Source organism: Trichomonascus vanleenenianus (assembly GCF_965637985.1).
Source record: "Trichomonascus vanleenenianus strain CLIB 3782 genome assembly, contig: TRVA0_067S, whole genome shotgun sequence".
Lineage (NCBI taxonomy): Eukaryota > Fungi > Ascomycota > Dipodascomycetes > Dipodascales > Trichomonascaceae > Blastobotrys > Blastobotrys vanleenenianus.
In genome coordinates, this window is record NW_027481820.1 from 23,915 (window position 1) to 50,449 (window position 26,535).

At 47.1% G+C, this 26,535-nt stretch overlaps 11 protein-coding genes and 1 pseudogene across 12 annotated transcripts; 7 read left to right on the forward strand and 5 right to left on the reverse strand.

Moving 5' to 3' along the window:
* Positions 1 to 1,601: 1,601 nt before the first annotated feature.
* Positions 1,602 to 2,651, reverse strand: TRVA0_067S00276 (uncharacterized protein; the record flags this gene model as incomplete). Its single annotated transcript, XM_076687642.1, has 1 exon — positions 1,602 to 2,651. The coding sequence occupies one exon, from the start codon at positions 2,649 to 2,651 to the stop codon at positions 1,602 to 1,604; it is 1,050 nt and encodes a 349-aa protein (XP_076538123.1).
* Positions 2,652 to 3,391: 740 nt separating this feature from the next.
* On the forward strand, positions 3,392 to 4,933 carry GAL2 (galactose transporter; the record flags this gene model as incomplete). Its single annotated transcript, XM_076687643.1, has 1 exon — positions 3,392 to 4,933. One exon carries the CDS (start codon positions 3,392 to 3,394, stop codon positions 4,931 to 4,933), a length of 1,542 nt encoding a protein of 513 aa, XP_076538124.1.
* A 448-nt stretch (positions 4,934 to 5,381) lies between these two features.
* Positions 5,382 to 6,421, forward strand: TRVA0_067S00320 (uncharacterized protein; the record flags this gene model as incomplete). The annotated part of the gene is made up of 2 exons (XM_076687644.1): positions 5,382 to 5,641; positions 5,701 to 6,421. The coding sequence occupies 2 exons, from the start codon at positions 5,382 to 5,384 to the stop codon at positions 6,419 to 6,421; spliced, it is 981 nt and encodes a 326-aa protein (XP_076538125.1).
* Positions 6,422 to 8,218: 1,797 nt separating this feature from the next.
* On the forward strand, positions 8,219 to 10,357 carry TRVA0_067S00342 (uncharacterized protein; the record flags this gene model as incomplete). Its single annotated transcript, XM_076687645.1, has 1 exon — positions 8,219 to 10,357. One exon carries the CDS (start codon positions 8,219 to 8,221, stop codon positions 10,355 to 10,357), a length of 2,139 nt encoding a protein of 712 aa, XP_076538126.1.
* A 987-nt stretch (positions 10,358 to 11,344) lies between these two features.
* On the forward strand, positions 11,345 to 13,207 carry TRVA0_067S00364 (flavin-containing monooxygenase; the record flags this gene model as incomplete). The annotated part of the gene is made up of 1 exon (XM_076687646.1): positions 11,345 to 13,207. One exon carries the CDS (start codon positions 11,345 to 11,347, stop codon positions 13,205 to 13,207), a length of 1,863 nt encoding a protein of 620 aa, XP_076538127.1.
* A 719-nt stretch (positions 13,208 to 13,926) lies between these two features.
* Positions 13,927 to 14,976, reverse strand: TRVA0_067S00386 (uncharacterized protein; the record flags this gene model as incomplete). The annotated part of the gene is made up of 1 exon (XM_076687647.1): positions 13,927 to 14,976. The coding sequence occupies one exon, from the start codon at positions 14,974 to 14,976 to the stop codon at positions 13,927 to 13,929; it is 1,050 nt and encodes a 349-aa protein (XP_076538128.1).
* Positions 14,977 to 15,873: 897 nt separating this feature from the next.
* On the forward strand, positions 15,874 to 17,307 carry GAL2 (galactose transporter; the record flags this gene model as incomplete). Its single annotated transcript, XM_076687648.1, has 1 exon — positions 15,874 to 17,307. One exon carries the CDS (start codon positions 15,874 to 15,876, stop codon positions 17,305 to 17,307), a length of 1,434 nt encoding a protein of 477 aa, XP_076538129.1.
* A 432-nt stretch (positions 17,308 to 17,739) lies between these two features.
* On the forward strand, positions 17,740 to 18,779 carry TRVA0_067S00430 (uncharacterized protein; the record flags this gene model as incomplete). Its single annotated transcript, XM_076687649.1, has 2 exons — positions 17,740 to 17,999; positions 18,056 to 18,779. 2 exons carry the CDS (start codon positions 17,740 to 17,742, stop codon positions 18,777 to 18,779), a joined length of 984 nt encoding a protein of 327 aa, XP_076538130.1.
* A 1,034-nt stretch (positions 18,780 to 19,813) lies between these two features.
* JLP1 (TauD/TfdA dioxygenase family protein) lies at positions 19,814 to 20,935 on the forward strand (the record flags this gene model as incomplete). Its single annotated transcript, XM_076687650.1, has 1 exon — positions 19,814 to 20,935. The coding sequence occupies one exon, from the start codon at positions 19,814 to 19,816 to the stop codon at positions 20,933 to 20,935; it is 1,122 nt and encodes a 373-aa protein (XP_076538131.1).
* A 398-nt stretch (positions 20,936 to 21,333) lies between these two features.
* TRVA0_067S00474 (uncharacterized protein) lies at positions 21,334 to 22,518 on the reverse strand (the record flags this gene model as incomplete). Its single annotated transcript, XM_076687651.1, has 1 exon — positions 21,334 to 22,518. The coding sequence occupies one exon, from the start codon at positions 22,516 to 22,518 to the stop codon at positions 21,334 to 21,336; it is 1,185 nt and encodes a 394-aa protein (XP_076538132.1).
* A 1,356-nt stretch (positions 22,519 to 23,874) lies between these two features.
* Positions 23,875 to 24,444, reverse strand: TRVA0_067S00496 (uncharacterized protein; the record flags this gene model as incomplete). Its single annotated transcript, XM_076687652.1, has 1 exon — positions 23,875 to 24,444. One exon carries the CDS (start codon positions 24,442 to 24,444, stop codon positions 23,875 to 23,877), a length of 570 nt encoding a protein of 189 aa, XP_076538133.1.
* A 1,429-nt stretch (positions 24,445 to 25,873) lies between these two features.
* TRVA0_067S00518 lies at positions 25,874 to 26,533 on the reverse strand (annotated as a pseudogene). The gene has a single exon. A coding segment is annotated over exon 1 (660 nt).
* Positions 26,534 to 26,535: the final 2 nt, after the last annotated feature.

A 26,535-nucleotide genomic window follows, 5' to 3' on the forward strand; every position in this document is an offset into this window, starting at 1 on the left:
AAGATTTCTAAGCGAATGTACCGAAAAGAATAGTATCTATTGGCGACTTTAATGAGGCCGAGGCCAGAAGGTTCTACTAAAACGCATAGCATAATCTTTCATATCAATTGGGTCCCACAATTTTTCAGTATGGATTGACTATACTTCGATAGGAAGATTAATCCCGCATTTAAGCGATGGCTGTTACGTATCGGCAATCATATCCCATGAAAAATCAAAGCTCTCTGTTAGTGCATCAATTGATGTCCCATCATAATTGTGTATTATCCGCTCTTGAAGGCGGGCAATGGTACGGCACGTAACGCCGGTCGGTAACTAGATTTGGCATATTCTTAGGCCACATGACTGCTAAGCAAATGTGCCCGCAGTTCCATTACAAAAAAAAGCAAACTATCTCATTTTGTGTCAATTGATCCGTAATCGGAGTTGTGTATTATCCGCGCTTGGAAGGGGTCGATCGTACTGCATAACACCGCTAACGAACCGAGCCTTGTGAAACACATTGTATCAACAATAAGAGTATATTCTACTACGTTAGCATTCTGCTGAGAACAAGAGCAGAGTACACTTCAAAATATACCTGAAAAATATAGTCTTTCATGCTAACTATTACTTTCTCCCACAGTCGCTCCGCATTTGCGCCGTGGGATTGGGTACATTACGCCCCCATGGGTCGGAAAAAGCTCTGCTAATAGACCAAAAAACCTTGTCTTCTTTATGATTGACAACGGTTCGCCAGCTGGCCGATGGCGCTTGTTGGGCAACAGCTATTATAAACCGCGGCAATTCTATCGCCCAAAAAAGTAAAACAATCCTGTGTTGCCTCAATTGGTTTCTGATCGGAACAGTGTACTACTATTCTTTTTGTGGGTGGGGTTATGCCAATCCATTGTAGGGGAACTCGGCTATTCAGGCTTAGGAGTTGCCGGTGCTGGCCCGTGTCTGTAAATTTCTACTGTCTCCTACTTCCTGGTTTAACCCGGGGACTTTGTGCCAATGCCTTTGATTCGTTAAAGAGAGCCGTCGCCCAATGGTATGCTAAAGACAAATTATGAATTCATAGACTCGGCTATTCAGGCCAGAAATTGCCGGCGCTATTCTGTGTTGCAATTCCACCGTTTCCTTCCTCCGGGTATCCGGGTATAGACAGAGGGCTTGTACCAATATCCGAATTCGTTAAAGAGAGCCCTCGTTCAATTGTCGGCTAAAGAGACTGTCAATCAACAGAGTTTTAAAAATCTTGTAGGAGAGATCTTTCCTGACCGTTAACTAGCTCAGGCAAGCAGTTTTCACGACTACTGTGGAGCCCAATTGATATGAAAGAAAATCAGCGAAATTGAACAGTCATTAATATATTAGCTATTGACACTAAAGAAGCTTAGTTATATCGCATGATAAGTGATATACAATGTAACGGTATTTTATTTCTTACAGACTCAGCTACCAGTCTAAGGACAGTAACAAACACGATGATGACAATTCAATAAAGACTATTCCCTCTCCAAGATAAGAAATCCGTCTACTCTAACGTAAGATATTACTGCAGTTGTGGTATAAATTCCAGTCTATTTCATGATATATCTAATATAATTTTTCCCCAGTTAAGCAGAGAGTTCAATCTTGGCAATCTCGCCAGATCGAACACTCTTCTGCAGCTGCTCACCCATGGAGACAGCCTTGGCAGCATCCTTGAGGTTGAATCCATGGTCAGTAGAGTCAAACAGCGCCCAGTCTCGGAAGGCAGTAATCTCATTTCGGTAGGCCTCAGAGAAGAGCTCCATCTGGGTGGCAGCGGCTGTCATCTTGGTGCCGGCGGCACTGCTAATGTCAATGTTTCGGTATCGTGGCTCACCGTTGATGAGAATTCGGCCCTTGGTGCCGTTCACCTCGGTGCAAGAGTGGTGGCCGTGTGGGTTGTCTCGAGAACCGTGGACGCTAACAACTACGCCCTCAGTGAAGTTGACCAGGCCGAAGCTGTTGTCCACATCGCCCCAGGCCTTGAATTGTGGGAAAACCTCAGTGGTACCGGTACCGTAGGCAGTGACAGGAGTCACATCCTTGCCAATCAGGTACAACGCGGCATCCAAATCGTGGATGTTGCAGTCAACAAAGATACCGCCAGAGGTCTTGACGTAGTTGGCGAATGCAGGGGACGGATCGTAGAGATCGGTGGTCTGCGATCGGACGTTGATTACCTCGCCAATCTCGCCGGCAGCAATGGCGGCTCGAGCGTCCTTGTAAGCATCGACAAACCGTCGTGGGAAAGCACAGGCAACCTTGAGATCTGGGTACTTGAGGCTCTCATTGTACATTTTCCACGCAATGCTAGAGTCAATGGAGAGAGGCTTCTCGCAGAACACGTGTTTGCCGTTCTGTAGGGCCTTGATGAAGTGCTCCTCGTGGAGGAAGTTCGGACTGCAGATGATAACCGCGTCGACCTCTGGGTCCTGGACGAACTCGTCGTAGGTTTCGTGGATCTTGGCGCCTGGGATGGTCTCCCGGACCCAGGTCTTTTCATGCTCGACTACAGTGATGACCGCAGTGACGGTGGTGAATCGAGTAGCCAGGATGTTCTCGATGTGGATGCTGCCCATTCGGCCAGCGCCAACAACACCGAATCGGAGGATCTTCTCAGAAGTAGTTCCAGTCATCTTTAATTGGTTCTGTGTGTGTGTATTATTTTATTTGTATTGATGAAATTCTATTTCTCTGGCCCAAAGGCCAGCTTTAAAGCAGTCTAGCAATCAGCTTGTATTCGTTGGATCGACCGGTTATGCCTCAACCGGTCCTTCGAGTTAGCCGGAAGGTTCGATAAAACCGTAAGGATTCAGGTAGTCGGTTGCGTTAACCGGAAGGTGGGGGATTAACCGGTTTCGAGGTCTCATTGTGGGGTATGGCTGCACTATGCAAGGTGCTGCATCACACTCGGTAGAAAATTACCACCACATATTCAGTCCGGCCCAGCATATCAACTGTGTACCTAATGCACCGGTACACAAAACCTGAGGAGGACGTCGTCCATCACCGGTCCTGATCATCATGAAACAGTTTCCTCCACCCCCGCAGGTGGATTATCGGAGACGATGGTTCACCAGGGATGATCGCCCCAAGGAGTCCTCAGGCTGGCAAAATTTCAAGCCAAGCTTTCGCCGGTACAGCAGATCGACAATGGAATTGTCTGAAATTATTAGTACCGGTTAATGCAGATCACTATACCGGTGACAGGCGGGGTAGTGTAGGCTTCGATTACGCTTACATGCCAATACGCCGGCGAAGCATTTCCTACGTCAGAGTAGACTTAAAGACATACTCTATCGAAATGCTTATATATAAGAAGCCTGGAGATCCCTTTTCATAGAAGCACTTCATATTACTTTCGCTGTGACAGAAAATGGCGGACACATCAAACACTGACAGCAGGTCGTATCTCCGGACGAAGAAGGATAAGCTCGTCTACTCGGTGATCCCCTGCGCACCCCAGATTATGTTCTGCTGTGCCATGGGGTTCACCCTGTTTGGCTACGACTCCGGTCTTCTCAACGGTATCATCATCAACAAGTATTTCCTCGACGTGTTCAATAACCCGGACTCGGATTTGCTTGGCCACATCACGTCCACGTTTGATCTGGGCAGCTTCGTCGGGTGCATTGGTATCTGCTTCTTCGGGGACTACCTGGGGCGCCGAAAGGCCATCCTGCTCGGGTGTCTCATCACCATCGTGGGTGCTATCCTCCAGGCGAGCTCCTTCTCGGTGGGCCAGCTCATCACCGGCCGAATTGTGGCTGGACTCGGAAATGGTATGCTGACTTCCACTATCCCCGTGTGGCTGGCCGAGACGTGCGGGCCGCTCTATCGAGGCAAGTTCATCGCTGCCCAGCTGGCCATTGCTGACTTTGGGTGCGTTATCGTGGGATGGCTCAACTTTGGAATGCGGTTCGTGACTTCGTCGTTCGCCTGGCGGTTCCCCGTAGGCCTCCAGTGCATGTTCGCCGTGCTCTGTGCGGTCATGTGTCTGTATCTTCCAGAGTCTCCGCGATGGCTTGTCTCGCGGGATCGGGTCGAGGAGAGTGGCCATGTCATCTCGTTGCTGATGAAGAAGCCCCTAGACCACTACGACGTCCAGACTCTGCTAGATGAAGTGGTGCTCAGTTACAAGCACGAGAAGGAGGTGGCTGCATCCACCTCCTTCAAGGATCTGTTCCGTAAGGATGAGACACAGAACATTCGGCGAATCCTGCTGGGTGCCTCGTCGCAGATGTTCCAGCAGCTGGGTGGTGTCAATGTCATCAACTACTACATGACGTACATTGTGCAGAACTACGCCGGCTTCAACCAGTCGCAGAGTCTCATCATTTCTGCTGGTAACAGCATGAACCTGGTCCTTTTCACCTTTGTGGGCGTCTTCCTTATCGATAAAATGGGTCGGAAGAAGTCCGCAGTACTTGGCTGGATCTGTGGTGGTCTGTGCTACCTCGCCGTCACAGTCTGCTTAGCTCTGGGCACTAAGACGTCTAGACTTGTCGCAGTGGCTTTCATGTTCGTGTATATCAGCATCTATGGGTTCACCGTCAACGTGGTTCCGTGGCTCTACCCAGCCGAGATTAACTCTCAGCGGTGGCGATTCTTGGGAGCTGGTGTTGCGACTGCCACAAACTGGATGTTCAACTATATCATTGTGCTGATTACTCCAATTGCGGCACAGAACATTGGATACCGGTACTATATCATTTATGTTGTGTTCAACTTTGTCGCGGCTGCCGTGGCCCACTTCTTCTATGTTGAGACGAAGAACATGTCTCTCGAAGAGCTCGACACCTTCTTCGCCAAGGACTTCCATGAGAAGCGAGGTGAGGAGTATATTCCACCTCAAGAACGCGCCATTGCTGCCAAAACTAACGATGAAGAGTATCGTGAATACGTTACCGAAGTTTGATTGATTTTATTTTTATGTAACTGAATAGTGAATTTGTTTTATATATACATTTTACATGTGCCTACCTAATGTCTATTTTAGTATCATATGATACCAACAGGTCTTTTTTTAGTTATCATACGATACCCACACGGGTTGATAAGGCTCCCTTGCCGAATGGTAGGCTAGTCGTATTTGGTGATGAAAACTTACCCGGCTGTGCATAACCGACCGGTCACCCCCGGTTAGGGGGTGGACCTTTACCGGCCTGCCTATACTGGTCTAAACCGAATTATAATTGTTTGAAATGGCTGCATTTAATGCTTTTCTGCCGGATCATCGCTTGGATCTTGCCGGAAGAGAGTCATAATATAGCAGGCCGGAATCAGATGATATAAGACCGGGATTATAGTTGGAAATCTTACCATCAGGCATAAACTACATAATTACTATCGCGAATATAGAAAATATGACCAAACCAACTTCGTTCGCTGAATTGCCATCATACGAGGCCCTCCAGGACAAGAAGCGGTTCTGGGTGTGGGGTCCGCCAGGGTCCCACGAAGAAGGCATGGGCATGCTAAACCTGCTGACTCCGGACCACGTTGCCAAAAGCGCGTCCAAGGAGATTAGATCTGGAGATAGAGTAGGCCTGGGCTGGGAATTTCACAAAGTGGAGCAGCCATACTTTGATCGTATCCACTATGATATGAAAATCATTCAGAGCGGGTAAGAAAATTCTGCCAGTCTTTAAAAAATCATTGAGTAAAACTAACTTGGAAAACAAGTCCTACGTCCTTTGACGACGAGTACCACTTCAACCCACAGCAGTCATCACAATGGGATGGGTTCAGGCACCATTCCCAGCCGGATAAGGAGTCTTCTGACGGCCAGCTGTGGTATGGCGGCACATCGAAAAAGGAAATCGCTGAAGGAAAGTCGGACCGAATCGGCATTCACCACTGGGCGCAGGAGGGAATTGCAGGCCGGGGTGTCTTGATCGATTACGCTTCGTGGGCTGTAGCCAAGGGCAACAAGGTGTCCACTATGGCCCACTTCGGCATCACAGTCGCAGAGTTGAATGAAGTATGTGAGTACTTCAATGTCAAAATTGAGCCGGGTGACATTTTGTTCCTCCGAATAGGGTTCATAGAGGAGTGGAATTCCCTTACTGAGGAGCAAATGATTGCTTACAGAAACGGGCCAATTGCATACCATACTGGTGTTGAGGCTAGCGAAGAGATGGTCAAGTGGCTGTGGGACCACCATTTCAGCGCAGTTGCCAGCGATGCGGTCAGTTTCGAGGTCTTCCCACCGAAAGATCCCAATTTCTCTCTTCACCACTATCTTCTTGCGGGCTGGGGAGTTCCAATTGGTGAGATGTTCGACCTGGAAGGCCTTGCCAAGGTGTGCCAAAAGCTGGGCCGGTATTCATTCTTCGTAACCAGTGTACCATTCAATGCTGTAGGCGGTGTTTCCTCTGCGCCTAATGCCATGGCTATTTTCTAAAATATCATATAGAATATAGAATTTGAGTAATTGTAAAACTGCAACTTACTTTGTGCCCTGCATCTCGGACTCCTTTGATGCATATGAGGATGAAAAGATTCGTCAGTGATACCGCGCCCTCTCAGTGAAAAATACGTGTGCATCTTGCTTTGCTTCGAGACTCTAGTGCCCAATGCAGCATCATAAACTATCACAAAATTGTGGAGCTCTATTAAGCGATTACTGTACCATTGGTACTGCCTAAGTAATTTATTTTTCCTCTTATGGACTATCATCCGGACGCTGACTAAAGCCTGCAAAGCCTGCGTACTGTTTATTGTAGCTGTAACGTAACTGCTTTGACCGATTTATATTTGATTTGACCGTTCAAGAGAATACAGCTGCTGATTCCAGAGCAATACCGATCATTAGATAATTGAATTGATAATGACGCGGTTTGTGACAACACGTAATCGACTTCTACAAACCGCTACCGCGTCAGTGCTATCTGTATGTTTTAATTTTAATTGGCGCGTGCCCACATTTAAACTAGATCCCGGCCCGTCTCGATCGGCAATACCATGGTATATCACAAATGGAAGAAATGCGGTATTGTTGAAATGGGCCATTAGTTGGGGATCGTCGCGTTAGATGAACTTGACGGTTTGCCTGCATTCGAAAACATGTTCTTGAGAAATGTGGCTAACAGTATTTACCTATGCACCTTTCAGCCGCGCTCAGTTACGCCTTAGTCCTTCCACGTTTTGGATGCGCATTATAAGTTGATTTCGACGCCAATTGATAAGGACGTGAATTATCGGCATCAATATTATTATCAGAATCTATTATACTCATATTAATACGTTACTATCATTACAACCTCCCATATAATACTCTGAGATGAAGTCAAATGATTTTTGTGGCTGGTGCATTATCATGCGCAACGTTGATAATACCCCCCTCGGGAAGTATCGCTGACACTATCAGCATCGCATGGTGTCACTCACGTAATCTTGAGATTGGCCGTTCCTAAATTGCCAACGATCATATTAGCTCCTCATCTTCGTTTAGACTTTTCGTTTCCATATAACGTATGAGTACACGTTAGCATAATAACTGTTAACCTTTTTTTTTTTAATTTATTTTTTCAATTACTACTGCACCATTACATCCTGTCATATAATACTCTGAGATGCGCTAACTGCGTTAATGTAAAATGAATCTTGTGACTGATTTACGGTATTTAAAACCAGTAAATAGGGCACTAGAAAAGGCTCAAAAGAGATCTCAATGTTTAAATCGAGCATTCGTTAGTTAGCTTAAGTTCTGGACATTTCAAAATTGTAAATGTAAAGCAGAACTATGGCACCGTAGAGAATACGTCTACCGGATAAACACGTAATCTAAACACATGGTGAAAGGCATTTCCGCAGAACCCGATCTACCGTCCTGCTCACCATGTAGTGTCAGGCAGATTACCCACAATATAGCGGTACTGACAGCCGTAGACTATTTATTCTACAAGCTTTAAGCTTAGATCGATTTTAGCAGATCAAAGAAAGAGCTCTTCTCAAATTACTAGTATTAACGCGGCAGGAAGCTGCCTTATGTGGAAACTTATTCAGGATATCTCCTTCGGAAGCTCATCTCCGATTTATGCGTTTTCGGAGGGCAGAACGTGGGGCATACCAATGCGGGTGGGTGTGCATATCGGTGTGGGGTACCTAGTGAAACACCCTAGGCTGCCAGGGGCATATATATGTCCAACCCTGACGAGAGAGGGGAACTAATCGATATCGTACGCTGTGGGCAGAAAAAATGCTTTCAACGCCTGGGAATGAGTTCGGCGTAAGCAAGTCGCGACCTAAGAGGGCATCGTTTGTGTGCCAAAAGTGTCATCGACAGAAGATGAAATGTGATATCACGACTCATGGAATACCCTGCTCGAGATGTGAAAAGCGCGGAGATGATTCGTGCGAGCTGTTTTTGCCCAAGAAGAGATCGAGTTTCGATATAGCAAATACTCTTATCTCAATATCTAATGGTGGGTCGCAGCGTCCCGGCGGAGTGAATATTCCGGCGAACGCCATTAACGAAGAATTACCGAGCACTCAAGAAAATGAGGACTCATTGGAGCATCCAGTTCAGCATACGAGCCAGGCGGCTGTGAGTGAAAGAACTTATTTGGGCGGCTACGAAAATAATGCATTCCCCCAGAGCGAAAATAACGACAATAATGATCATTGCCCAGAGATAGAAGAAGTCCCGAGAGCCAGCTCGGTGTTATCAATTGGATCGCCTTTTGGGCGATTCGGACAACTGGAATGGCTCCCAAGTTTTACTCCTAGCCCGGTGGACAATCAAATGAATGGAGGAAGTTTCAACAACTTCAACTATAGCAATAATTATAACTCGGAACTGGGAGCAGGGCCTTCAAACCGACGAGGATCGATGTACCTGTCAGTGTATCGCAAAGATCACGAAGGCATAGAATTGAACTTTGATGTGGTGCGATCCCATAACAATAAAGTTAACCGACAAAAATTAACTTTTCTAGGCGAATCTTGTCCATTGAGTTTGTTACTGCGACGACTCCAGGACAGCGGACACGTCTATATGACTGCGACGTCAGCTGAAGAAGAAGGATCGGAGTCCATCAGCCAGGTTTCTGCGGGAAATAATTCAGGGAACTTAGAATGGCCACCGTCTAGCGATATTGCCTCTTCACCCAGCTGTGAGAGCACCGCTAGTCGGATTCAGGAAGGGTCGCTAAAGGAGCTTCTGCGGGTTTATTTCCATGTTATTCATCCCTTCTACCCAATTATCAACAGGAGATGGTTTGCTGAGAAATATGCGCTTCAGGCAGTTCCGCCCGTGCTGATGAATGCTGTGTGCTTTGCAGCGTGTTACCACTGCAATTCGACGGCTATTCACAACGCAGGCTTTTCCTATCGACAGGACGCCAAAAAGGCTTTTTATGAGGATGCCAAGAGGCTCTTTGATGATGATACTGAGTCTGATTTGGTGGTTGTGCTACAAGCTGCATTCCTCTTATCATTCCATGGAGGCAAGCCTAGGAGGGTTTGGAACAACCGTGCATGGCTTTCGGTGGCCGTAAACATAGCCGAAGACTTGGGGATGCACCGGTTTACAGTGCGCTCCAGCGTGGATAAGTTTGATAAGAGCCATCTACGGATTATTTGGTGGTGCATGGTTATGCGAGATATTATGGCGTCCATTACTCTTGGTCGACCTCACAAGATCTGTGAGTTCCGATGTGATGTGGATCCCTTGATGGTTGAAGATTTTGAATTGGTTGACAAGGATCCTGATGATACTGATCTGTTTGGTAAATCCGACCCAGACTATTACCATCTGCTGGTAGAGGTCTGCAAGGCAAACATGCTGATGTGGAAGGTGTTTAGCAGCCGTTACTACCCACGGTCGGATCCTAGATGTAACCCGGTAGAGTATCGCGACGAGTTGGCAGCTTGGCGCCAGGAATTGCCTGAAATCGTTGACTGGGCCAAGAGACCAAAATCTCTTCCAGCCATCTACATGGCTATGATTCACCACCATTTAATGATCTACATATATCGACCGCGAATGATTGACTCCGAAGTACTCGAAGTTTGCTCGCTAGAAGAGTCTGTTCAATTTGCGAATGAGATTGTTTCGCAGGTGATCAAGCTCGCCAGCACAGAATTGTTGGCGATCCCACAGGATGTTTACCCGCTATTCGTCACTGCAATGGCTATCCTTATTGCAGACTTCCGCTCCAATCAGGCGGTGGTTTCGAAGCTGCAGCTTCAAATATGTATCATGACCCTCAACCAGGCTCGAGAGAGCTGGGATCACGCTTCGTGGCTCAAATCGCTATTCGAGCGCATGCTAGAAGAGAACACGACGTCTCCTCCGCCAAACCCCGGCTCCCTGCTAGACTCTCTAGATTATTAGTACCATGGTATAGATTATTTAATGGCATTTCTTACTTCGTACTTGGTTACACTTGGTGCTTTCGATTGATTTCATTTTGTGCTCTAGGTCTATTTTGTTTACAATTGACTTGCTGCTAAGGCTACATAATATCGGCTCGGGAATGAGCTCCGAATATTTGCTCTACTCCGCAATTTTGATTTGCTACCCCCACCATGATAGTCGTCACCCGCATTCAATTGAAAGTATGCAGCAAGAAATGTCATTGAATAATCTATACTAATAATCTAGAGATTCTAGCAGGTAGCTGGGGTTTGGCGGAGGAGACGTCGTGTTCTCTTCTAGCATGCGCTCGAATAGCGATTTGAGCCACGAAGCGTGATCCCAGCTCTCTCGAGCCTCCGCAGATGGCCTATTTTGTATACAATTACCATTTTTCAAGCATTAGGCATTATGGCCGAGCGGTTAAGGCGAGAGATTAGAAATATCTTGCAATTGCTGCTAAGACTATATAATATCGGCTCGGAAATGAGCTCCGAATATTTCGCTCTTCCCCACAGTTTCACATATCGGCTACCCCCACCATGATCGTCGTCACCCACATTCCGATTGCCAACTGCGGAGCCTTTCTCCGGGGTATTATGGTCAGTTACCCTGCATGGGCCGGACCGATTAACGTCTGCACTGGGTTATCAACAAGGATGAGACTGCTGAGTCTCAATAGGCTGAACCGGTCAGAGGCAGAAAAACCTACTGAGTCTCACAGGGTAAACCGGTCCTAGGCTTAGCTGCCCCAAAGGAGGGGCCCGGCTCAAAGGCTGTCGACCGGTCTGCTGCAGTAGGGACCCGGAAGTTAGTACAGGCAAATAGGTAAACAGTAAAAGATCAACTGATTCAATTTGTAGAAGACCTCCCCGGTCCAAACGAAGATATAAAACGGGACAGTCCGTCCTGTACATTGAGAATCATCAGCTATCGTTGAATAGAAACACAATCAGTGCAATTAGAATGGTCACCCAGTACTTCTCTGTTGTGGACGCTCCTTTGCCAGAGAACAAGTTCACCCCCAAAGACACCACCCCTGAGCGGATGCGTGCGTTGGCGGAACAGTTTGTGTCCAAATTCAAGCATGCAGTCGAGACCAGCAACGCCGATGAGTTCGATGCCCTGATCGTTGAGGGCGGGTACTGGCGAGACGTTGTGGCTTTCACCAACGACTACCGAAGCTTGGCCAAGGTCAATGTTCTGCAGGCTGCTAAGGACCGACTTGCTGTGGCAGGCGCTTACGGCGGTGAAGTCGACTTAGAGCCAAAGTTTCACACTTTGGACGAATACTCCTACATTGAGTTTGGCTTCAACTTTGCTACAAAGCTGGGTCCATGCGCCGCAACTGTTCGACTTGTGCGAACTGCCAGCGGCGAAATTGGCGCCCAGGTGCTCTACACTGAGCTGACGGGTGTGCATGGCCACCCAGAGCTCGCAGGAGCCAACCGAATCCACGGTGACAAGAACGCCGCGGTTCCATACGAGCAATTGCGACAGGAGGAGATTAACAACCCAGATCCATCTGTTCTGATCATTGGTGGTGGCCAGTCCGGTCTCACCGTCGCTGCCCGTCTTAAGCACCTTGGTGTCAAGGCTCTGGTTGTTGACCGATTCGAGCGAATTGGTGACAACTGGCGAAAGCGATATGGCTCCCTTGCTCTCCACGATACCCTATACAGCCAGGAGTTACCTTACATGAAGTGGCCAGAGACTTTCCCAGAGTTTATTAGCGCTGGCAAGCTCGCCAATTGGCTTGAGCACTACGTTGAGTCTCTTGAGCTCAACGTCTGGGTCAAGTCCAACGTCGACCCAGAGCGAACATACTTTGACGAGAAGGACCAGAAGTGGCACGTCACTGTTGTCCGAGATGGCGTTGATCATCACTTTGTCGTCTCCCACGTTGTTGCTGCCACTGGCTTCATCGGTGGTAAGGCCAAATGGCCAGCTCCATTCCCTGGCCAGGAACTCTTCAAAAGGCCAATCATCCACTCCGCTCAGCACAAGGGTGGTGCCGAGTGGAAGGGCAAGAAGGTCCTTGTCGTTGGTACCGGCTCCAGTGGTCACGACATTTCGCTTGACTTGGTCAACCATGGTGCCCACCCAACCCTTCTCCAGCGTTCTCCAACCTTTGTCATGTCCATTGAGAATGGTAACGTCAAGACTCTCGGTGAGATGTGGCGGAACGGCGTGGATCTCAACTATGCTGACCGAATTATTGGCACCATGCCAAACGCTGTTGTAAAGTCTACGAGTGAGAAGCTGATTGCTCGAATTGCCGAACTCGATAAGGACATGATTGAGGGCCTCAAGAAGGCAAGCTTCCAGTGGTACACAGGTCCAGATGGCGCCGGTCACCACTTCCTTTCCATGGAGCGAGGTGGTGGTTTCTACTTCGACAGTGGCTGCTGCGAGAAGATCATCAACGGCGATATTAAGATGCAGCCGGGTGAGATCGACCACTTTACCGAGGACTTTGTTGTGCTAAAGGACGGCAGCGAACTTTCGCCAGACTTGGTTATCTTCTGCACCGGTTTCACCGGTAGCAAGGAGTCTGTTGCCGAGACTCTCGGTCCTAAGTGGGCCGCAAAGCTCAATAAGACTTGGGGATTGGATGCTGAGGGTGAGATTTACAGTCTCTACCGAGACTGTGGCATTCCGAAGTGCTATTACATGACTGGTGCCCTTCCAATGGTCCGAGTTCACTCCAAATTGGTCGCTCTTCAGATCTTGGCCGAGCAGCTTGGCAAGTTCGGCGAGCGATACTCCATCGAGGTGCAGAAGCATACCGGCACTTACGTCGACCTTGGTCCACTTGTCTATCAGTAATTCATTTAGGGTTTATAAAAATGGTTAATGTTTGGAATAATGGAATGATTTTGTTACAAATTTACGGCACTTGGCTCATCAAATAATTTCACTCAAAGTCAGCGCTTTCAGGGTCATGTGGTTGGTTGGCAGTCACAACATTGAGACTGTAAACCTCCTTATGACACTGGAGACCGTCCAGTGTACCGAGAATTCCTAGGCATAATGAAGCGTAACAATTTTGAAGCAGCCGACTTCCGATTGGAATATGTAGAACGTATCTTGGTAGCAGACAATGTTGCAACATGCAATAACTAACTGAAATCTGTGAATCCCCTAGGGCCTGAGGAACTGCCGTCTATGTACCTACAATTCCATCTCTTTCAAAACAAAATATTTCATCTTGCATTGATTGATTTGCAATCAGATATGGCCTTATCCTTATTTGGAGAAGAGCAAAGCAAGCCGGTAACTACTTCTGAGAGTTGTGAATCTCCCTTGGCCTGGATCGGGGAGACTGCTGTACCAAATCAACCGGCAAATTCCTATCGACTGCTGAGTTGGCTACACACCAAAGACTAATCAATTATCATCAGTTGACAAATAGGCGGTCAAGGCTCAATTCTTTCCCATCAAGATGCCTGTCTAGCCTAATGTAAAATGCATCTGTGTACTACAAAATCACTATTATGATACCGGCATATTCGATAAGCACATGCAAATTTGATAAATTTCCTATATTAAGCAGCGAGCTCAATTTTGGCGATCTCACCGGTTCGAAGACTCTTCTGCAGCTGCTCTCCCATGGAGACAGCCTTGGCAGCATCCTTGAGGTTGAAGCCATGGTCAGTAGTGTCGAACAGAACCCAGTCTCGGAATGCAATGATCTCATTTCGGTAGGCCTCAGAGAAGAGCACCATCTGAGTATCAGCTGCAGTCATCTTGGTGCCGTTGGCACTGCTAATGTCAATGTTTCGGTGCCGTGGCTCGCCGTTGATTAGAATTCGGCCCTTGGTACCGTTCACCTCGGTGCAAGAGTGGTGGCCGTGTGCGTTGTCTCGAGAACCGTGGACGCTAACAACCACGCCCTCAGTGAAGTTAACCAGGCCAAAGCTATTGTCCACATCGCCCCAGGCCTTGAACTGTGGGAACACTTCGGTGGTACCGGTACCGTAGGCAGTGGTTGGAGTCACATCCTTGCCAATCAAGTACAGAGCAGCGTCCAAATCGTGGATGTTGCAGTCAACAAAAATACCACCAGAGGTCTTGATGTAGTTGGAGAATGCGGGGGAAGGGTCGTAGAGATCGGTGGTCTGCGATCGGACGTTGATGACCTCGCCAATCTCGCCGGCAGCAATGGCGGCTCGAGCGTCCTTGTAAGAGTCAACAAACCGTCGTGGGAAAGCACAGGCAACCTTGAGATCTGGGTATTTGAGGCTCTCATTGTACATTTTCCACGCAATGCTAGAGTCAATGGAGAGAGGCTTCTCGCAGAACACGTGTTTGCCATTCTGCAGGGCCTTGATGAAGTGCTCCTCGTGGAGGAAGTTAGGGCTGCAGATGATGACCGCGTCCACTTCCGGGTCACGAACGAACTCATCGTAGCTTTCGTGGATCTTGGCGCCTGGGATGGTCTCCCGGACCCAGGCCTTTTCCTGCTCGACCACAGTAATCACAGCGGTGACGGAGGTGAACCGGGTGCTCAGGACGTTCTCAATGTGAATGCTGCCCATTCGGCCAGCGCCAATAACACCGAATCGAAGGGTCTTCTCAGAAGTAGTTCCGGTCATTGTTATTCTTCGTGCTATTTCTTAGAATTGATCTTCTATTTCCCTGACCCAAGGGCCAGTTTAAAAACCCCAAGCCATCAGGCAGATTGTACGGTTGAAACGGTTAGTACTGACCGGCTATCTTTCAACCAGTCTTTCGAGAGAGCCGGTATGAGCGAATAAGCCGGATTGTGGGGGAACAGCCGGTCTCAGGGCCCCACTGAGGGGGATGCACCACTTCGGCATAACTTTGTTTTCTTTTTTTTTTATATTTTTATTTTGTCATTTACGGTATTACAAGAACCTGCGATCGGCCCATTAGTACTCCGTTGTACCTACCTTGTTCATTAAATATATGCTTTGGTACTTCTAAGGAGACAACCCCTGGTCCTGATCGTCCTGATCGTCAATAGCATCTGGCGCCCCCACCCAGGAAGTTTGTTCGATCACTCCAGGCTCAAGGACGAAGTCCCGGGAATATTTTAAACCAATTCCATCGGATCAACAGTGGAGTTGTCTGCGATATCACCGATTATCAAAGTATCGCAGGTTATCGTCGTGTGGCTTGGCCGAGATCCCCGGAACGGGGTCCGAAATGTGCAGATGAATTACGGTACTGCCAGCCAACAGGCGAGGCATATACCCGGTACTACTATTCTTCGATTACGTTGAAAAGGCATGGTAGGATGTGGGGAAGTGTTCTCATAACTTACGTCCGGGCAGCAGACTTAAAAGATCTACCATATCGAAATGCCTATAAGAAGCGACCGAAATCTAATTCTTCATAGAACCATATACAATCGTTCTAATAGGGAAATGGTGGACACATCAAACGATAGAAGCTATCTCAGGACGAGGAGAGATAAGCTCTTCTTCTCGGTGATCCCCTGCGCACCCCAGATCATGTTTTGCTGTGCAATGGGTTTCACCCTCTTTGGCTACGACTCTGGTATGCTCAACGGTATCATCATCAACAGGTACTTCCTCGACGTGTTCAACCACCCCAACTCAGAATTGCTGGGGCAAATCACTGCCACGTTTGATCTGGGCAGTTTCCTTGGTTGCATTGTTTACTGCTTCATCGGAGACTACCTTGGGCGACGGAAAGCCATCCTGATCGGGTGCCTCATCATTATCGTGGGAGCCATCCTCCAGGCCAGCGCCTTCTCGGTGGGCCAGCTGATCACAGGCCGAATCGTGGCTGGTCTCGGGAATGGCATGATGACTTCCACCGTCCCCGTGTGGCTGGCAGAGACGTGCGGGCCGCTGTACCGAGGCAAGTTCATCGTCGCCCAGCTGGCTATCGCTGACTTTGGGTTCGTAATCGTTGGTTGGCTCAACTTTGGCATGCGATTTGTGGCTTCCTCGTTCGCCTGGCGGTTCCCCATTGGCTTTCAATGCTTCTTCGCTATCACCTGTGCGCTCATGTGCCTATACCTTCCAGAATCTCCACGATGGCTCGTATCGCGGGATAGGGTTGAGGAGAGTGGCAATGTCATCTCGTTGCTGATGAAGAAGCCCCTAGACCACTACGACGTCCAGACCCTGTTGGATGAAATGGTGCTCAGTTACAAGCACGAGAAGGAGGTAGCTGCATCCACGTCTTTCAAGGACCTGTTTCACAAGGACGAGATGCAGAACATCCGGCGAATCCTGCTGGGTGCCTCCGCGCAGATGTTCCAGCAGCTTGGGGGTGTCAATGTCATCAACTATTACATGACATATATTGTGCAGAACTACGCCGGCTTCAACCAGTCGCAAAGTCTCATCCTTTCTGCCGGTAACGCCATGAACATGTCCTTCTTCACCTTTTTGGGCATCTTCCTTATCGATAGAATGGGCCGGAAGCGGTCCGCAGTGCTCGGATGGATCGGCGGCGGTCTGTGCTACCTAGTCGTCACAGTCTGCCTGGCGGTGGCTACAAAGACATCTAGACTTATCGCGGTGGCATTCATGTTCTTATACATTACCATTTTCGCGTTCACTTCCAACGTTGTTCCATGGCTCTATCCGGCCGAGATCAACTCTCAGCGATGGCGGTACTTGGGTGCCGGTGTCGCGACCGCCACCAACTGGATGTTCAACTATATCATTGTGCTCATTACCCCAATTGCCACTGCAAACCTGGGCTGGCGGTACTATATCATTTATGTGGTGTTCAACTTCGCCGCAGCAGGCATTGCCCAATTCTACTACGTTGAAACGAAGAACATGTCTCTCGAAGAGCTTGACAACTTCTTTGCCAAGGACTTCCACGAGAAGCGAGGAGAAGAGTATATCCCGCCTCGGGAACGCGCCATTGCGGAGAAAACCAATGACATAGAGTTTAGAGAATACGCTACTGACGCTTGATTTTATGGGAAAGTACGTAATATATAAATTCTATAACGCAATGCTGAATATGTTTAAAGATATGACTTACTTATATATATATACACTGCTAGCTATTGTCTATTTAAGGTCGCGCGATATCCAGGGCTCTTGCCGAATGGTAGTATAGTCGTATCTGGTGATGGAAACTTACCCGGCTGTGCATAACCGACCGGTTACAGCCCCGTGGACCTTTACCGATCCGCCTATACGGGTCTAAACCGAATTATAAATGTTTGAAATGGCTGCATTTAATGCTTTTCTGCCGGATCATCGCTTAAGGCTTGCCGGAAGAGAGGTATAATATAATAGGCCGGAATCAGAGATGATATAAGGCCGGACTCATAGTTGGAAATCATACCATCAGGTATAAACTACCGGTGCATAAGTACTACGATTTAGAATATAGAGAAAATGACCAAACCAACTTCGTTCGCCGAATTGCCATCATATGAGGCCCTCCAAGACAAGAAGCGATTCTGGGTATGGGGTCCGCCAGGGTCCCACGAAGAAGGCATGGGCATGTTAAACCTGCTGACTCCGGACCACGTTGCCAAATGCGCGTCCAAGGAGATTAGATCTGGCGATAGAGTAGGCCTGGGCTGGGAATTTCACAAAGTGGAGCAGCCATACTTTGGTCGTATCCACTATAATATGAAAATCATTCAGAGCGGGTAAGAGTTCTGCCAGTGTTTAAAAAATCATTGAGTAAAACTAACTTGTAATAAAGTCCTACGTCCTTTGACGACGAGTACCACTTCAACCCACAGCAGTCATCACAATGGGATGGGTTCAGGCACCATTCCCAGCCGGATAAGGAGTCTTCTGACGGCCAGCTGTGGTATGGCGGCACATCGAAAAAGGAAATCGCTGAAGGAAAGTCGGACCGAATCGGCATTCACCACTGGGCGCAGGAGGGAATTGCAGGCCGGGGTGTCTTGATCGATTACGCTTCGTGGGCTAAGGCCAAGGGCAAGAAGAGGGTGTCTACTATGGCCCACTTCGGCATCACAGTCGCCGAGCTAAATGACGTTTGTGAGTACTTCAATGTCAAAATTGAGCGGGGTGACATTTTGTTCCTCCGAATAGGGTTCATTGAGGAGTGGAATTCCCTTACTGAGGAGCAAATGATTGCCTATAGAAACGGCCCAATTGCATACCATACTGGTGTCGAGGCTAGTGAAGCGATGGTTAAGTGGCTGTGGGACAATCACTTCAGTGCAGTTGCCAGCGATGCGGTCAGTTTCGAGGTCTTCCCACCGAAAGATCCCAACGTTTCTCTTCACCACTATCTTCTTGCGGGCTGGGGAGTTCCAATTGGTGAGATGTTTGACCTGGATGGCCTTGCCAAGTTGTGCCAAAAGCTGGGCCGGTACTCATTCTTCATAACCAGTGTACCATTCAATGCTGTTGGCGGTGTTTCCTCCGCGCCTAATGCCATGGCTATTTTCTAAAATATTCTATAGAATTTGAGTACAGCAATTCGTAACTGCAACCTTGTGTTCTGCATCTTTCGGACTCCTTTGATAGGCGTGAGGATGAGCAGATTCGTGAGTAATGCCACGCCCTCTCAGTGTTGGTAGTGGAAAATACCTGAGCAATGCATATTGCTTTGCTAAAAACCTCCTAGTGTCCAATGCAGCTGGTATCATGAACTATCACGACATTGTGGAGCACTATTGAACAATTATCATTGGTCATTTATTCTTCCCCTTACGGGCTGTCATTACCCTTTGCTCCGGACGCTGACTAAAGCCTGCAAAGCATGTGAACTGTTTACTGTAGAGTAACTGCTTTGACCACTTTTTTGATTCTACTGTGCAAGAGAATACAGCTGCTCTTCCAGAACAATACTGCTCAATAGATGATTGAATTGATAAAATGACGTGTTTTGTAACAACACGTAATCGACTCATTAAAATCGCGTCAGGGTTATATGAAATATGTTAATCCACCATTAAAAAATACAGTAGAATAGGCTGAGCTTCAAGGTTGTCAAGTTATGCTGAGTGGTATGCATTAGCGTGCATTATCTCAAGCACACAATGTAATGACGTGCTCCGGATAAAGTTATCCCCCCAAAATATCGTACTGTACTACAATATACGCCCACTAATACTACGTAGGGGAGGAACCACGGAGTTTTATCGGTAGATCGTTCCAACATATATCCGAGATGTACGTGAAATGTTGGACTGATTACGAAATGTGTTTGTGCTATCACGCACTCCGGGCCTGATATGAGCCATGTCTGAGATCACCGCCGATCACTCAAAACCTGGAGAATCACTTTCAACGACTATGACGGAGACTAGTATTACTAAAACTACAGATTGGTTGTAGAATATCGGACTTCTTAGCAAGTCCGAATATATTGCAAAAAAGTGGTATGTTCTCAGACCTCGAATCCAAGCGGTGAGAAAAGTATAAATATCATGATTGCAGCTCCTTTTACTCTATCTCAACAGCAATTCATCAATTGATAAAAATGGCACCTCCTACTCAGACTGCAACACACTCCAAGCCAGCCAACTACTACGGATCTGGTAACAATCGTCGAGACGGCGGTTATGACAGCGGTAAGCTGGAGAACAAGAATGGTGTTATCGAAGTGGTTGGAGAAGAAGAAGTCGCCAAGTACAGTTATCCCCACTATATCCCGGAGTGGGACACCAAGTACGATTTCCCTCCTCTAGAGGAATTTGAACCCAAGGAACCAGGGCTTAACGCCGATCCATCCTTCCCTAATTTGCTCAAAGAGGGTGTTGATGTCACTGAATTGACTCCAAAGTTTGGATCTGAAGTCAAGGGTATCCAGCTTTCCAAACTCTCCGATCAAGGCAAGGACGAATTGGCTCTTTTCGTAGCTCAGCGTGGCGTAGTAGCATTCCGGGATCAGGACCTTGCCAGCCTCAGCCTCGACGAGGCTAAGAAATTTGGTGAGTACTTTGGCCCACTCCACGTTCATCCAGTTACGGCAGCGCCGAAGGGCCACCCTGAAATCCACTTGGTCCATCGGGCTGCTACCACTGGCAAACCAAAGATATTTGAGGATTTTATCTCTTCTGTGCGATGGCATAGTGACGTGAGTTACGAGAAGCAGCCTCCATCAACCACTTTCCTGTACCTCCTGGACGGTCCAAGCAGCGGCGGTGATACTGTTTTTGCTGATCAGATTGAGGCCTATGAGAGATTGTCCGATGGGTTCAAGTCTCGCCTCCATGGCCTGAAGGCTTACCACTCTGGCTACGAGCAGTATGAGGACGCATTGAAGGCTGGCTACCACGTCCGACGAGCTCCAGTTGCCAATGTTCACCCAGTAGTCCGAACTCACCCGACCCTTAAGAAGAAGGCCCTCTATATCAATGACCAGTTTACTCGTTCAATTGTGGGTTTCAAGAAGGAGGAGTCCGATGCTATTCTCAACTTCCTTTACGACTACGTTGGAAAGAGCATTGATCTCCAGGTCCGAGTCAAATGGGAGCCAGGAACCGTTGTTGTCTGGGACAACCGAAGGGCCCTCCACTCTGCTCTCTACGACTGGGACACTAATGAGCGGCGACATCTTGCTCGACTGACGCCACAGGCTGAAATCCCATACGAGGAGTAATGCTATACAATGCTGTAGATCTCTACTCTGTAGCGAAGTTTTGTCTATGTGATATATTCAACTATACAATAAACAATAAGTACCGGTACCGCATACTGGGATTTAAAGGTTTATCCGAACTAAATCATGGCTTGGACATGCATGTCGAAGGCAACGGAAAGCAAATCTTAATCAAACCGCTATAAACTAATCAAGCACTTTGGTCCACTTAAACAGGTATTGGGTTAGTAACGTTACCTTAATCTTAAACGAAATAAACCAATTAGCACAAGTTAACAAGAACCTCTAAGATTTATATTAGTATCATATGTTACTCTCTGCTAATGCCGACCCCCTACTTGCAAAATTAACTGCTTGTTTACCTATGAGCAACCGCTTAGTACTTCTCTAACTTAAGATTATCTCTTTCTTTTCTTCCTTCGATGTTCTCCTGATCTCCGAGACTCCTCAGATGCTGACCTTCTCTTGCTGTCAGGGCTTGTTGCTGTTCGCGAGGAAAGCTGCTCATAGCCATGCAAAGGAGATAAACGTGATAACGTGGCGAAATATACACTGTTAGAAGACACTGGAACGTAAATATCCACGTTGTCCGGTTCAGCTTCATCTAATCCTAGGACAAGCTTTTCCTGCTCTTCACTAATATACTGCAATGTGTCCTGATATTTTTCACGCAACCATCGAACCCAAGCCCAGTCAACAAAATAACTATAGCGCAAATTTTCAAGCCTAACTTTTTTCCACTTTAGCAATGGACTGGGCATTTTACCTGGGATAAATGGCTCTTCGTAGCCAATTACCAGTTCAATATCAGAACCGAAAACAGCACCCGCAAAATTCCAGACAACAATGCGGCATTTCACATCTTCAGTAAGTATGACTTTAGGGGGATAAAAGGCTTTTATCATTGAAACACCTCTTCTGTCGAGTTCGAGCTCTGCATTAACAACGTTCTCCATCAGGGTCTGTCTTTCAACTTTTGTAAGCAGCGTCGGATTTAACTTGCTTAGGCTAATACCAGCAATATATTCCCTCAGTATCACGCGTATTTCGCGCATCCGCTTTGAGCGACCTTCCACCGGGACCATCATAGTATATGAGCCATAATACTTCGGTATTATCTTGCCTTGTAAATCTTTCAAAAGATCATAAGAAGTGGCGGTATGAGAGTAAGCAAAGTCAGCCATGGTTGAAGGATCATCTTCTATGAAGCATAAAGGATCGAATATTTCGGCAACAACTCTCATTTCGGAACTGTTATCATTACCCCTGCTGGTTGGTAGATTCAAGCTACTCTGGAAGGAGGTAATATAGCAAAGGAAAAGACGCTGTCTGTCGTCTCCAGGCGGTACCAGCTCTCCAAGCAATTTGATTTTTATCTCATCATCCCCAGCTTGACCAGGCAGAGGTGGCCAATGAAGTACAGTCTCAAGCAAAGATCTTTTCTTCTCAGCCATGTAGGGAACCGTATTTTCGAATCGAATTTTGGTCACATTTGGACTAGGAGGAATATGGCTTCGAAGAGTAACCTCCTCCAACGGTTGGAAATACTGCGGATTAATGTCCGCTTCATCACCAAAGTACATATCAAATACCGTAGATAACGTGAAATGAACCGAGGAAGAAAAAAGTGAGAATCGAGGTGATAGTTTTTCTCGCCGAGTCACTAGGCTTTATAATTGCCAGGTATGAGCAGTTCTTGAAAAGTGCAAAGGGTGGTGTTAGAAAGCGGTCAAAGTTTATTACCGGTAGTACACAAGCTGCTAATGAGGTTGTACCTCCGAAAATAAGCTTTCATAAGACAATGCAGTACAGTACCAGTAATAGATTGCTGAAAGGTAATTAATTACTGTAGTTTGACCACCTAGATTGCAGGACGCGTCTGCTATGTACTTTATCTTCTTGCCATTTTTTAATCTTACCAATCTACTGTACATACTTTTTACTTCCGCCGCATTTCCACCCTGTGTTACGTAGTTGCCCTATCTTCTGATCTCCAAACTTTCTGCAAGGGCGGACTGCCAAGGGCGCAGTAATATTTACCAAGTCAAACATTGCAAATATGGCATCCGTTTTTCCAGCACCCTCCAAAATCACACTGCACGGCTTTCCCCCAAGACAAATATTTCAGAGCGTATTTTTGAGCACGATAATTGCTAAGCTGACAATTCGCATATAAACGTGCTGAAATATTTGTCCTGACCCGAGTTGGGTGGAAGCCGTATGAGCGACACGGTGTAATTTTGGAGGGTGCCATCAGCCGATACAAAGTATTGCCACGGTACGTACTACAGTGTCTACTGACTAAGGGCACTGCAAAATGGGCCCTTCATTATCTTGAAGAAGGGCATCCCAATTAAATTTGGGAGAAAACACAATAACCTGCCCTGGCCTGGTCTGCTCGCGTACCTACAATTTTTAAGTAATTAAGAGAAAAGTCAAGTTGAGGGGCGCCCTTCTTCGACATAATGAGCTAGCCTACGTAACTACATCTAGGAGTCTATCTCATCCAGTCCGCCGACTGAGGCCTCCTGCTCTTTTGTAATGGAAGACATTGTTTTTTTATACATTTTCCTTCAGCGTAACCATCTAGCCCAATCCCAATTGACCCAGTCATCAAATCCCAAGGCTCGAATTTGTTCTTTCTTCCATTTCAGGAATGGATGGGGCAAGGCACCTGGGATCCATCGGACGTCTTCAGATGGTGATGGCTCTATGATCGAGCCAAATCTAGCATTTGAGAAGTACCAAACCATCAGGTGTGGTCGAGCAGGAGTTGGTCCAGCATTTACAAGTGAACTTGGACGAAAGCTGGAACCTAGGCAGACGCCTCGTTGATCTAATTGCTCCTCCGCTTGAATCGCTTGAAACATTATCTCTTTTCGTTCCTTTTGAGTACATTCGCTTGGGCACAGTTCATTTAACCCTGGACCATCGATGTGCTACCTCAATATAATCCGCACTTCACGAAATTTGCACCTTGAGTGGATAACTGGAATCCGCATAGTATAAGACCCATGGTATTTGGGAACGATTTGTTTCTGTCTATCCTTCAGTGCATCGTATGCCATCACTGTGCGAGCGTACGCCGAATCTGCAAGGGCAGCTGGATTGGCGCCTTCAAAACAAAGAGGGTCAAATATTTCGACCACGACTTCGAATCGATGAGTCTTCCCTTCATAATCACGGATTGCTGGCAACTCGGAGGTCTTCTGTGACGAAGTAACAATGGCCAGAAAGAGATGTTGCCGATCTTTTTTCGGGGATTTGAACTCCTTGGTTAGCTTCATGGTTATGAATTTGTGTCCGACCTCACCAGGTAGAGGTGGCGATTTGATAACTGTTTCTAGAGCAGAGCCACTTGTCTTTCCAGAGTCCGTTTTACCGGTAACATCTTTGGCCAGTTCAATTTCGATATCCTTCAGCGTGGGCGGAATATGGGAGCGAAGACCCATCTCCTCAAAAGGGTAATCAGCGTACTGCGCCTGACTGACATTATCGTTCTTCGACATTTTATAATTGGCCACCTCTTGAATTCAGCGGGATGCGCTTCAATTAGTGAAATAGTGTTCTTCTATTGGCTTCTAATGCAGCTAATAAAGCCCCTAGGGTAGTACAGGTAGTGCAGAAAGTAAGCTGATGAGCTATTTAATTTGATGGGATGAGGCTGATGTGGAACTTTGTGGATAACCAGCCCGGTGCGAATAGCGAGTTCTATTAGTTTAGTCATGTTTATAATATAGAGTTAGGGCTTAAAAGCTCCAAATACAAACTTGACACAAAGGCAGCGATAGTATCGCCAGTGGCCGATTACTTTCCGCAGTTGGTCTGATATGGAGTCACATATATTAAGGACCGGACATACAGGATTGTTTGTATGAAACCCCTAGAGCTATCAAGCTGAGTACTTTCTTTTTTTTTTTGAAACATCAGTAACATGTAATGAAAAATACGTAATACAGCGATGCGGATTAATCCTTCATATGTGAGGGGAGAATGGATGCCTTCATGGCAAACGCTATGCAATTGACGACTTCAGACGAATTTTAACCGCAGACGTACAGGCTTACATGGTTTCCAAGGGTCTTTTTATGCGGAGGATGCAATGACCTTGCGAGACCAGCCCAGTTGCACAGATGTCCTTTTCTAATAGCTCTGGGAAGCTCTCTCTAGTCAGGATTTCTGTGTCATCCTTTGGCGTTGAAGTTGATTGAAGTTGCCCATTTCACCTCCTGCATTTTTCTTCACCATCCATGCTGCTCGTTATTCGACTTCTGGGTCCCCAGCATCCTCTTTGTAGCAGTGCACAGGAGCGTAAATGAATGTCTCAGATTTGTCTAAAACTACACCACAGTACGTAAGGATTGGCCACGACACGACGACGTTTCATAAGCGATCTTTTTTAATTTTATAAACAATTGTATTACCACGTTCGTAGCAAGTGGGATTTAACATAAACATGTGTGAAAAAGTTAATCGCTATCACGACTCTCGTCGCTCTCAGACCATGTAGGATCTTCGTTATGAACACTGACGACTTCACCGCTGTCGTCGCTATCACCGCTGTCATCGCTCGTGTATTATATTATATATGCGGTTTTGAACGCAGTGTTTGCGATCGTCTATTACTTTTTCTTTGTGGAAACTGCGAAGCTATCGCTTGAGGAGATTGACCAAATGTTTGCTCGTAATTTCCATGGAAAGCGCGGAGAGGTCTATGTTACACCGAATGACAGGGCCTTCACGGCAAAAATTGATTCAAAGTCTGATCATGTGAAGCGTGTCGAAGAGGAAAGCGTATAAACGTATAAACGTATTTCAGCTTATATAGCGGTGCTTTTATACTTTATTTGTCTCATGTTCAATCACTTCTAACTAGCAGCTAAGCCGAGCCCATCTAGGCTTGTCGCGTTACTACCATCAGTGCTGGATGCATGATATCTAGTTTGTGACAAAACTGACCAAGGACTTCGAAGGCACAATAGCTTGGAACTTTCCGTCTCCACCAATAGGAATGAGCTTCTGCGCTTCGAGATCATAATCATTATTGGTGACCCAAGGGGTAATATGCTCCCAATGCCCATGAGCAGGCTTGCCCAAGTCGAACGTCACAGGAGCATTTGATGTGCCGCTATTGATCACTTGAATTGCAACAATCCCGTCGGTATTTTGGAACGCGCTGACGGTCAAAGATGAGTCAGAAGAACTACTTTCAACGCGGACTGCACCAGGACGCACAAACTTGCTAAAAGATGCCATTGTCCAGAAGCGCTTGGTGGGGATGACTTCGTCGTTAATAAGATTGATCAATCCCGAGTTGCTGGTTGAGTTCTCGGCACCGATCCACCCCAAGAAAGCGCTTACATTGGCATCGACAAACGCTGTCTGGATATTATTAGCCCAAGTCATTCCTTCACCCTGACCACCATCTCCATAGAAAGTATAAGGAGTCCACAACCCTCCCGACAAATCTGCCCATTCAGTTTGCCAAGTGCGAAGTTTGGTGCTCAGGGGAAAGTTTGGCGGAGATGCATACCCGTGGCCAGTGATAACGGAGAGATAGTCTTCAGCACTCTTGCCATCCGGACCCACGGCCTGAAGGC